Below are 12,778 nucleotides of genomic sequence, written 5' to 3'. Positions count from 1 at the left end.
ATAAATTGGAGAGAGTCCAGCGAAGGGCAACAAAAATGATTAGGGGACTGGAGCACATGAGTTATGAGGAGAGGCTGAGGGAGCTGGGATTGTTTAGCCTGCAGAAGAGAAGAATGAGGGGGGATTTGATAGCTGCTTTCAACTACCTGAAAGGGGGTTCCAAAGAGGATGGCTCTAGACTGTTCTCAATGGTAGCAGATGACAGAACGAGGAGTAATGGTCTCAAGTTGCAGTGGGGGAGGTTTAGATTGGATATTAGGAAAAACTTTTTCACTAAGAGGGTGGTGAAACACTGGAATGCGTTACCTAGGGAGGTGGTAGAATCTCCTTCCTTAGAGGTTTTTAAGGTCAGGCTTGACAAAGCCCTGGCTGGGATGATTTAACTGGGAATTGGTCCTGCTTTGAGCAGGGGGTTGGACTAGATGACCTTCTGGGGTCCCTTCCAACCCTGATATTCTATGATTCTATGATTCCTCAACTTGTGGGTCTCATACCAACACCTTCTTCTCTGTGCGAAGGAGGGAGAACCAGCCCTGCTGTACAGGCAGGAAGATGGGAGATGAGTTGGGCACTGAAGGGACTAACATGGAGCCAGTGCATTCTGTGCCAGGATAATCGTAACCAAGGAGCCAGAGGCACTAAATGGGCATAGCTGGGCTATGGTACATGATGATGCTGAAAATTATTTGTTTTAAATTATGGAAATTAAATGCCCCAAAACTTCATTAATGGATAGTTAAGGTTGGCTGGTGGTGGTTTCTTGGGCCCTTCCACAATGTGGAGAGTGACTAAACTTCTAGAAATACTAAGTGAAGTAATACAGACCAACGCTACAACACAATTTTAACTCTGCTGCTCCACTCTCAGCCCTAGAGCTGGCAGAAGCCACCGTAAGGGTGGTGCAAAGGTTAAACTACCAAGAGAAGTCGTAGATTCTTCATCGCTTCAGATCAAGACCGGGGGCTTTAGTCCATCACATATATTAGGCTCAATACAGGAGTAACTGAAATTCTCTGGCCTGTGTTATACATGAGGTCAAGCTAGACCACCAAATGGTCTCTTCTCGCCTTAAAAATCTAGGAGTCTACAGTAAGTAGACTGAGGAGGGACAAAGAGAATGCTCCATCATTTGTGTTGTGTTCTACAGCTTTGAGTTCCAGCATTTATCTGCACGCTCTCCAGCTGCATTCCCTGAGCTAGGTGTAACTGTACTGAATGGTGGAAGGATTAGTTGGAGCAGATTGGCAAGAATTGTCACTACGATATGAACAGAGCCGCATGTATACAGAGAGAGAGAGAGCAATTATGCTTTATGTCAATGATTAATTATGTTGGTTGTGTCAGCAGAGGTGCACAGGGGTGTCTTTTTCCCCATGGGGAATGTCAGTACTCTGACATACACAACAGTGGTCTCTGGGGCTTAGAGAGGGGTAAGTGAAGGCAAGGTCTCAGAAGGAATCTTCAGGGCAAGGGGAAAAGAAGGTGTAACGTAGCAATCTGGAGTGGTTTGAGTGGAGCAGGCTCAGTGCATGGGTGTAGCCCAGATGTAGGTAGTTCCTGTTTGTGACCCATGACCCGGTCCTGTAGATCCTCCCCTTAGGCTGGGGGATGGGGGGTCCTTAAGCAGTGGGTAGGCTCTTGCCCGCCTGCTTCCCAGAACCCGATAGGTACAGCACTACAGCTGTGCTGCAGCAGCATAGTCACTTCCTACAGCAACAGAAGAGGTTTTTCCCGTTGCTCTAGGTAATCCACCTTTCTGAGTGGTGGTAGCTAGGTCGACAAAAGAATTCCTCCATCAACCTTCCAGCATCTACACTGGGGTTAGGTTGGCTTAACTATAAAGCTCAGGGTTATGTGAATCTAACTTTTAAGAAGAGACCAGGCTTTAGTAAAGAAAATGTGTTAAGCTGTCCTACAGTGCTCACGTGCTCTGTTTCCCAAGTGTTCTGTAGCAACTGTGAGGGCAGATTGCAAGTATGTGGAGCAGCGCTGGAAGGGGGCAGAGTTAAATTTTCATTGCAGGGGTGGAAGATACCTTAACTTTGAATTTCTGTTATGTATAAATGAAGTTTGGGGTTATTGAAATTGCATGAGATTTTGAGAAAGTATTACATGGTGCGTGAAGTCTATGTGTAAATGGAAACTATATCGCTATGTATATGAACTCTCCCACTATACAATTGTGTGTTTATACGCACACAATACATAAATGCTCATTCGTATGTGTAATATGAACAACTATCCATTGGAATTTAACAAAGACCACTTTGATGCCTGGAACATTAGGGTCCTATCCACAAAGAAATAAGCAGCACTAGCTGAACCAATTTTAAAATCAGGCTTTGGCCATCATCATGGCGACACGTCCCCTGTTTTAGCATAAATCAGAAAAGTGCCTTAGAACCAGTTTTCTAGATGTGATCTTTACGGTTCCCCCTCTTCGAAACATGTCCCACACATTCTGCAACATGGACTTCCACCCTGCACTGTGGGTAGCGTAGGGACAGGTATCAAACACTTTTGCTAGTAAAATGTTAGTACAGGAGTATGCCAATACTTGCCTCTGGGCAACACCGAGAAGCCTGCACTTCTCACGCTGAGATGAGTGTTCATGCAATTTAGAAGGGCTGTGCCCTGTTTCCTACAAACCTGATGCCTGAGCATTCATAAAATGTTACAGACCACATCCAAGACAGCTGAAAATCTTAAACTGGCTATGTTTAACACCGGCTGTCAAACACTGCTTTGCTCAATTTCATCCCTCCCTCCTAAACAGTGGTTAAACGCTGATTGGCCACTGTGAATATGGCATAAATGTGTTCAATACCTGGCGTCCAGGGTGCACCCAGCATCCGTTAGCACAAGATGACGAGCATACTGTCAGCAGCAGTTGAATATAGTAGCCTCTCTATACCAAAAGAACAAGTGTTTCTGAATACTCCTTGGTTTGTTTTTTTGGGGGAGGGAGGGAGAGGGAGCGGAGAAGAGCATGTCTGTGCTTTATCATTCCCATTTAACAGATGGAGAACTGGAGTAGAGAGAGATTATGAGATTTGCTCACAGTCCCACAGGAAATCTGTGGCAGAGCTGCAAACTGAATCCAAATCTCTCCCAAATCCCAGTTTAATACTTTACAAGATCAGCCTTCCTTCCCACCAAAAATCAAACACAGAAGTTCTGTAGTATAGACAGAGACATATCTTAGAATACATCTGAATTAAAAGGGACGGGGGCAGCCACATACAGACAATACTCAGTTAAGAAGGAAAAATAATCTGATATATTTAAGAATTTCAGAGAGGTTACCCAGGAACAAGAAAAAATACTGCTGTAACTTTGGCAACTTGCAACGGCTGATGGGGCTCACCAATACTTGTTATATTAAAATGGGAACATTTATGCTTTTTTCCTTTTAAGTTTTCTTTTCATCTGGCTGGATTTCTGTTACTGTGGAGGAAGGACAGCAACTCATAGCTAGTAAAGTAACAACACTACATAGATACACTGAGTGTTTCAACCAAAACAGGTCTTAAAGTATCTTCAAATTTTATTTTGCCACAGTGGCCTGACTCATTAGCCTCACCTCTCTTTGAGCTAACAAAATTTATGTTAAAGCCTATATAAATTCACCAAGTGTGTACTTGCCTTTTGGCATGACGACATGCACTGCAACACCACATGAAGGGTTTTTTAGGGGAAAAAGGGGGCATTGGGTCACGCTCAAGGGTATGAAAAATCCACACCCCTGCACAACATAGTTAAGCTGACCTAACCCCCAGTGCAGACCGTATTAGGTCAACGAAAGCATTGTAGCTACTGCCTCTCGGGGAGCTGGATTAACTACAGCAACAGAACTCCTCTCATCAGTGCAGTGAGTGTCTACACCAGCGTTACTCAGACTCGCTCTCGAGCCACAAGTGGCTCTTTAATGCATCTCCTGCAGCTCTTTGTAGCACATGATATTAAAACACTGTGTGATTTAATTATTAACCAATCAGGATGTTTTTACTATGTTATTAACCAACTGTAGTTGATAAAATAATAATACTTGGTCAGTCATTTTGCTGTGAGAATATATATCTATAATAAAAACTAAATAGTTCCCCTGCCATACGGTTTAAATATGAATACATAGTACCACAGTATATGAAACAATGAATTCACACAACTGTGGCTCTTCTGGGTAATGTCGATCGCTAATTTGGCTCCTGAACCAGGAGTTTACATATAGACATAACCGTAGCCTCCTGTCATTAGGGAAGGATGTCAATCCTAACATCACTGGAATTGCCTATTCTGAACAACTCACGAAGCAAGATCAGACAGCTGCACCAGGAGACCACACCTCATCCACGACTGCCCTAAAGAAAGGTGCTGAGATGGAGGTCAGCTTTGTGCGATACGGGAAAGAGAATAAAGTGTCAGCACAAGAATGAAATGCAGTCAGTACTCACATCACTGTGGGCAGAGATGAAAACTTATATGAAAAGAATCACAAGTTGAACAGAAGAGCAGAATTCCGTTACCCAAAGAGAAATGCTATGCATTTCCACCTCTCAGCAACTGCATGCCCTCATAAATATCTCCCAGCAAAAGTACAGCATATAAAATATCTTATGGCAGTTAAAAAAAAGGTATCTCTAAAGTTAGTTGCTGAAACAGGAAAGGTAACCCTTTAAATGCGATACAGCAAAGATTGAGATCTATGGGCCCATGATATCAGCTGTAAGTTTTCCAGTAATAAATACGATATTACCCTGGAGACAAGTTTCAATGACTCAGTTAAGGTGGTGGACCCAAGCCCTGGGGCATTGCCTATGCTGAAATAAGGACACGGTCAAGATTTATTATTTACAGAGAAGCATGAACAGTGTTTGGCAAATAAGCTAAATTCCCTGTACTAAAGAACTTGTCATCTAGGTTATCTTCCCCCTTCCCAATTAAAGAAAAAAAAAAGGGGGAGGGGATTCCAAAGATTCCATTCTGAGTTTCAAAACCCCTCCAGCGCTGAAACATGAGTGCAAAGTCCCAATGTGCTGGGGCTGTTAAACTCAAGCAACTTCCCTCTTTTCTTCCTGATATTGGCAGTTCCATATTTATGAATCAACAGGCAACTAAAACAAGTAGTGTTATTTTTATATGTACCAGTGAGAAGATATGATGAAAGTTAAGAAAAATATAAACCTCCCCCCCCCCCTTTTTTTTTTTCGCCTGGATTCCCAACTTGCACCTTGTTGGATTCTAGGATTATCTTTGTCTCCAGCACATTGAGTGACTAGTAAGACTGAAACTGTGATCATCTACAGGTGACCTAAAAGTTACCTTTAAAAAGTCTTTTACTTAAAGGAAATAATACACATATGGCTGACCAAAACAATTCCTGGACAGTGTTTCAACACTTCAGACTGCATCCTCACTGTCACGTGTGTTTTCTATATTTTAAAACCAACAAGGGTCATATTGGCAGGATCTCAGTTTTGTTGAGTCACTGCCTGTTCATATTCAAAGAATTAAAACAACATGCAGCGACAGAATAAAGCATCTAAATGACAATGTTCCATTGGTAAGTAGCTAGATGACGTCTCACTTTTAGAGAAAAGTTACTCACTATTTTTTCCCCCATGGGGTGAGAAGTACCTGATATGTATAAGCTGGGAAGTATTTGTAAAAGTTTGTAGTTTATTAAAAACACATTGATATTCTGAGCCTCCCTGTCAGAAGCAACCACATGGACGAAAGCAACATTTGTAATGCAAGCTATTTCATCAACCAGTTTCCATTCCGCTCTGACACTGGTTTAACAATCAAAAGTATTTTTTTGCTTTAAATATTTTGCTTCAAATTCTATGGATTGGAAACTCATCATTACAAAACAAGAAAAAGGATTTAAGACCGTAACAGCCCAGAGAAATTATTATCCTCTTCAAATCTTATTGGCACCGCATGCACCCAATTACATTTCCACTCAGGCCATTTCCTCAAGAAGTTTTTGTCCTATACACATCCTGAATGAGATGGAAGTGGAAAATCAAAGAAAGCAGTAAAACAGCATTTTCAAACCCTCACAAAGCAAGAAAATCTAATCTCTTTGGATAAAAGAGTTATCCTATGTAACAGTGCAGTTCATGGCACTGAACTGCATTTGCAATAAAGGCCTTTTGTCATTATCAACTGCCCCTCAGCTTCAGTTTGCTTTTGAGTGTGCTTAAATGGCCATTAATCCCTTTGCAATCCATGTCTACGAACATCATCATTACATTAAGCAGGAAGGAAACTGATTTACTATCTGCTTTGCAACTAGGCCCCAGTATTGTTCTTGTCACAAATATGGACCTGATCCAGCAGCCCCTACACATGTAGTCCCATTGAGATTACAGAACTACCTGCATTAGTAAAGAAAGGGTTGCAGGGATGGGCCCTATATTACTTTTCAGCAAGATGAAAACAGGAGATTCTAAAATATGAATTATAATTATAAGCTGCTATTTTTCATGTGTAGTTTATTCAGAACGCGAAGATCTTCCACACAAGTTCTCATTTTTCCAGAGAAATGAAGGCATCTTTTTAAAAGAATTGCCACAAGCCCCTGGAATGTAGTGTCCAACCCAGAGGTGGGCAAACTACAGCCTGTGGGCCACATCCAGCCCACGGGACCGTCCTGCCCGGCCCCAGAGCTCCTGGCTGCGGAGGCTAGCCCCCAGCCCCTTCCCCTCTCCCGCGGTGCCGCCAGTGTTCTGGCCCGCCGCTCCTCCCGGGCGGCACGGGCAGCGTGGCTGGCTCCGGTGGGGCTACGAGCTCCTGCTGCTCTGAGCAGCACGGTAAGGGGGGCGGGGGGTTGGATAGGGGTCAGGGGGGCAGTCAGGGAGCAGGGGGCGGTTGGATGGGGCGGAGGTTCTGGGTGGGGGGCAGTCAGGGGATGGGGGCAGGGGGGTTGGATAGGTGTGGGAGTCCCAGGAGGGCTGTCAGGGGATGGGGGTTTGTGGATAGGGTGCAGGGCACTCAGGGAGCAGGGGGGGTTGGATAGGGGGTTGGGTCCCAGGGGGACAGTTAGGGGCAGGAGGTCCCAGGAGGGGGCTTTCAGGGGATAAGGAGCAGGGGGGTGTTGGATGGGTCAGGGGTTCTGAAGTGGGCAGTCAGGGGACAGGAAGTGTGAGGGGGGCAGATAGGGGGCGGGGGCCAGGCTGTTTGGGGAGGCACAACCTTCCCTACTCAGCCCTCCATACAGTTTTGCAACCACGATGTGGCCCTCAGGCCAAAAAGTTTTTCCACCCCTGGTCCAACGCATCAACAAGTATAAAAAAATACTAACGGGGGGGAGTGGGGTAAAGGAGTCATTTTTATAATATTTGGCCCAGGGTGGACTCATTTAAATTAAAGTGATTTAAATAATTGATTTTAATCATGATTTTAAAAACAGCAGGCAGGAAACCATTATTTAAATATCAATTTTAATCTTGTTTTATATTTGTACTTTTTAGTTATTTTCTTAAAGAAAGATTAATTCTCATTGGTTGGTGTAATTTGGTTCCCTTTTTTGCTAACCCAGAGGGTACATAATATCTATGCACATTTATGTATAGTTTAATATACATTTATTCAGATCCTTAATTTTTACATCTTCTGTTAGAAAACGGTGAATGATGTTTCTCATTTACAATTAATTTTTTTTTTGGCTCGTGATTTGTGTAAAGCTGCATTTAGATGGAAATTGGAATTCAGTTGGAATGCACAAAAACAACATTTTAAAATTGTTTTATTTAATTAGTAAAAATGATCTTAGATGTACTGGAAATGTAAGAAAAAGAGTTTATCAAAACACGTTTTACATTTAAAACTAATGGATTTACTAAATAAAGGAAGTAATTGCAGTTAGTGAATCGAACTGTTTTTTTCTGGTCACTTTGTCCTTCAAGAATTTAGAACTAGTAAGTCTCATTCTCTCATCTCATTTTTATTCATAGACTGGAAAAAGGAAAAACAAGCTCCCCTGCTTTTTCAACTCTCAATTAGTTTCTCAACTATGAATGGACTAGTGACATCCTTAAACTGAACTAGTTGAATAACCTTAAATGAAGAAAATATTCTCTCTAAACCTGCAGAAGAGGCTACTGGTGTCAAAAGGTGGTTTAGAACTACAACAAACCCTGGTTCCAGGTACTTAGCCAGTGACTTTAACAAGTTCAGTGGTTTGATTTTATTTAAAACTTTGGCAGCAAACACCTACCACTTAACTATTACTTATATTTAAATGATTTTTATAGATTATAGTAAATTTTGGCTTGAACGTAGATTTTTAAATTTTAAATTATTGTTTCCCCAAAAAATAAATGTATATTTGGCGGGGGGTGGGATGGGAGAGAATCAGATTTTTTTATTTTAAAATAATTTGTATACACCCTGAAATGGCCTATTACATTGATTCTGACATTGCATTATAATACATTCTAATATTTGCTTCCAAGACCAAAAAGGGAATTATAAAAAGAGAACACAGGGAAAAATTAAGTGAGAACTAGTATTTCCTGAACTATTACAACAGCGAAAAAAAAGTCACTTCAACCCAAATATGTCAGAATTAGCAACTCGTTTAGCCACTACTCAAAAAATAAACTTGCTGAATCATACTACATCAAAGTACGAACCTACCTAGCCACTACCTGTCTAACCTGTGTACAGGAAATGGGATTTCAACATCTTTGTATTCTCAAGTTACCACTCACCAGCATGTTTACAGAATGTCAGGCTCAGGAATTCTCTTGCAAACTATTTCTTCTCTCTCTTTTCTTTAAAAAAATTTAAAAAAAAAAAAAAAAAAGGAAGGAAGGAAGGAAGGGGAGGAAAAAAACTGTGTGATTATAGGTGTGGGCTGATTTGTGCTCCTGTTGCTGGTTCATTAATATACGTATTGCTTTTCAAACTCGATTCAGGACACAATTTGTAGTTTGATTCAGTTGAAGGTCTTAACACTACAGTATATCAGAGGTCTATTAAATTCAATATTTACATCTGAGGGGGTGGAGGGTGTTAACTTTTGTTTCAATTAAGACTTTTAATTCAAGGAGTCTTTCAGTGGGAAAAGGAGAACTTAAAAATTACAAATTAGGAATCCCCCAGAAAAAAAAACTGGTGTGCAATTGGTGTCATAGCTCCTGTGCATTAGTTTCTTTACTTCAAGACACAATATATTTTTAGTTCAAAAGGTGAGGTTCTGAGGAACTCGTTAGTTTAAACGAACCTCTGGCATCACTGAATAGGTGTACATAAGTAAGTGTTACTGCTTACTGCCTTCATTAAACTTACAGACTGCTCAGAATATATTCTTCAATGACATAATAGGCAAAATCCTAGCCCAGTGACTGCAATGGAGCCAGGACTTCACCTATGAAGCGTAAATTTAAATGCTTGGGGAAAATAATAGTGTATAGGAATCTTCAACTGCTATTAAAGATCCTATAGCACTATTCACAGGAGTTTAGAAAAGGGGTTGTAATTTTGGCATCATTGCAGAAATGGCCACCAAAACCGAAGCATATTAATAACGGAAAACAGTTATTGTACATCTGTATTCTCATCATCAGAACTTCTCCTCCTCACCTAAAAACCATTCACAGATCATTCATTCATGTAGCATGAGTGATCTATATTTATGAGAGTGCACAGTTCTCACTGCAGGGTCAAGCGAGCATGCGTGTTTTGTGTACTGTTACCGGCACAGAATGGCTACCATTTTCCTCCCTCCGAGTCAACTTCATTTCAGTGGTGAGTGAGGAATAGAGAGAGAGAAAGAAACTATATATGTTGGGATTCTTTGGAATGAAAGGCCAAGGGTAATACAGACAATTGCATATGAATCTCTCACTACAGTTTTGATTCCCAGAACTCCCTGTTAAATCAACGATGAGAATAATAGAAGTAGGGACTTTCCATCTGTCAGAAGTTCAAGAAGAGGTGACCCCAAGCAATAATTACCATGTTATCAGCACTTGGAAAGTTTACACAGAACAAAGAGCATAACAAAGAGTGCTTTTGTTCAAGGCAGTTGGAATTTATTTTTGGGCAATGAAATGGTGCTTTTAAAAGACAAAAAAAAAAGGAGTGATGTTACTTCAGAAAACACAGAAAACGTAGTGGTGTGACTTGAATACCTACTCCAGACGAGTTGCATACACACTGAAAAACTCTATTCCAGAAGATCGAATATATTATAAAGTCTGGTTTTCCTGAAGACACAGCTGTTCAATATTTAATTACTACCAAGCAAATAAAATACTGAAAAATGGGAAATGTACTTCTATAATTCTTCTTGCATAAGCAAGAACTTTGCTTTTTACCTTTTTGTAATCTGAGTAGGATCCTGGAGACCTGGATCCAGTTCAAAGATCTCATTATCTAGTAGCCTTCGGAGTGTTACGTCTGCCAGCTGCTCCATTATCCTGAATGCCTCATCAATATTAAGGAACATGGAGAAGTCTCGTTCTTTACTTGAAGTGGTAATACGGATGATATCAGTCATAAAGACATTGGAGGTTCTTTCCAGTTTCTGGACATCAATCCAGGGAACTAGGAGTTTTACTGCAATTTGAGAAAAAGCAAAAACCTCTTAGGAACTGAGTTTAAACTTTTCACAGACTTCAGAAATATGCAAACATACTAAAATTCAGATGGACTTTAAACAGGTATAAAGGGGAAGAAAATATCCTTCTGTATATTTAAAAAAAACATAAATGCCTAATACGTACCCACTATTCATTCTCCAATGTTCTAGGCAGAAAGCATCTCTTTTGAGGGATTGCCCTCTTAAGTCTCTTTTAGTTTTCAGGAAAGACACTAAATCATCAAGTAACATTGACGGGAGTCCTCTCCCCATAAAACAGGTTACGTTTCATTCGCTAGGGGGTGGCAAGAACATGAGGAAAGGTTCCAGGGCCATCTACCCTACTGGAAGTAGGTTTTGAGAAGGGTGAGAACTTGGCCTCCTACTCACTTGGCCCTGGTCCACACTGGAGGAGAGGGGGGCGGCGGGGGGAAATCGATCTAAGTTACGCAACTTCAGCTACGTGAATAATGTAGCTGAAGTGGACGTATTTAGATCGACTTACCGTGGTATCTTCACCGCAGTGAATCGACTACTGCCGCTCCCCCATCGACTCTGCTTGCGCCTCTCGCAGCAGCGGAGTACAGGAGTCGATGGGAGAGCACTCGGGGATCGATTTATCATGTCTAGACTAGACGCGATAAATCGATCCCCGCTGGATCGATCGCTGCCTGCCAATCCAGCAGGTAGTATAGACATACATAGACAGTGTCAGGGAAGCAGCAGGCTATATAAACGTATAGATCTATATATCAGAAGTTTCCTTTGATGAAGAAGAGACTGACACCACCCTTTAACAAGGCTACAAAGATCACCAGAAAACAGTAATAAAACTCAAGCTCACAAATTACTCTAATTTAACTACTGTGGGGACAATGTCATCAGAAAATAGATGTGTACATTTCTGTCTGTGTCCAGTTTGAAACACCCATTTCTATAACCAATATAGTATAATGAGGTAAAAAAGATTGAGAAATACCACATATGAAATATAAAGTCCACACGCACAAAATATAACTGTTACCAATGGAAATCTGAAGAAGGCTGCAATGTCACCCATAAATAGAATTCTGAAGAAAATTACTATGCATATTAATTTAATCTTCCCATTTTAATTTTTTTAAATAACTGACAGCTGTAAATTTTGTCTAGAAGCATTTAACTGCATGTGACAAAGGCCAACTACAATTAAGAAAGAGTACAAGATAGCATTTTTGATATTGACATTCTGTTAAATCATCTGTCACTACCTAAAGAAGAGAAAAAGGATCAGCGCATATTGGATGATTATGAAAGGAGATCATTTGCCTTTTATACGAGCTCTAAGACTAACAATCTGGCTACTATTTACTGAAAAACACTTGAAAATAAATTAGATTTTCCACCTGGGTTAACAACTGCTGAAAGCTCACCCAGGACTCTCGTTGCCAATGAAAAACTCTACCAATATCCCAGGCCAATCTCTTGTTGCTAACCAAGTCATAAAAAGGCAATAATGTAAAGCCTTGTCATGATTTGATTGTTTTGTTATATATAACATGCCAATAATTTTTATAATTATAAAATTATTTTATAATAATTTAATAATAATTTTATGCCAATAATTAATTACATTCATAAAAGACCCGAGTGAGTTTACTGTATTATTCCATAACCATAATCCTGTCAAGACTGTTCCCTGATTCTAACTTTTCCTATTTAAATGTAGCATACTAATGTCACACAAATTGTTTATCAATCGCTATAAAATATTTTAGTTCAGCAGAGCGAGACAGCCAAGGGACTATAGACCAGTTATCTAGAGTTGTACTAACGTTATTACTAATGCTGTTGTCAAACACGTCAGCCAAGTAAGACATAACGGCTTTTATCAGTGGTGGGCAACCTGAGGGCCACATGCGGCTCATCAGGGTAATCTGATTGTGGGCTGCGAGACATTTTGCTGATGTTAACCATCACGACTTGCCCCAGCTCCCAGTGACCACGGTTCTCTTTTCCCGGCTAATGGGAGCTGTGGGAAGCAGTTGCCAGCATGTCCCTGCGGCCCGCGCCACCTCCCGCAGCTCTCATCGGCTGGGAACGGTGAACCATAGCCACTGGGAGCTGCGGGTGGCCATGCCTGTGGACGGTCAATGTCAGCAAAATGTCTCGCAGCCCGCAATCAGATTACCCTGATGAGCCGCA

General features: G+C 41.1%; 1 protein-coding gene across 8 annotated transcripts in view; it reads right to left on the bottom strand.

Annotated features, from left to right (window-relative positions):
* TBC1D8 (TBC1 domain family member 8) overlaps positions 1-12,778 on the bottom strand; it is a 74,576-nt gene that overhangs the window by 25,805 nt on the left and 35,993 nt on the right. For all 8 annotated transcript variants that reach the window (XR_012159834.1, XR_012159833.1, XM_073351960.1 and 5 more), the window contains one exon: positions 10,332-10,572. Coding sequence is in view for 6 of the 8 variants with exons in the window: in XM_073351960.1 (XP_073208061.1) it covers positions 10,332-10,572 (241 nt within the window). In the remaining 2 variants the exon portion in view is untranslated. The remainder of the gene's footprint in view (positions 1-10,331; positions 10,573-12,778) is intronic.

This window comes from Lepidochelys kempii, chromosome 1 (genome assembly GCF_965140265.1).
Source record: "Lepidochelys kempii isolate rLepKem1 chromosome 1, rLepKem1.hap2, whole genome shotgun sequence".
NCBI lineage: Eukaryota > Metazoa > Chordata > Testudines > Cheloniidae > Lepidochelys > Lepidochelys kempii.
This window is presented reverse-complemented; position numbering and strand designations above follow the sequence as displayed.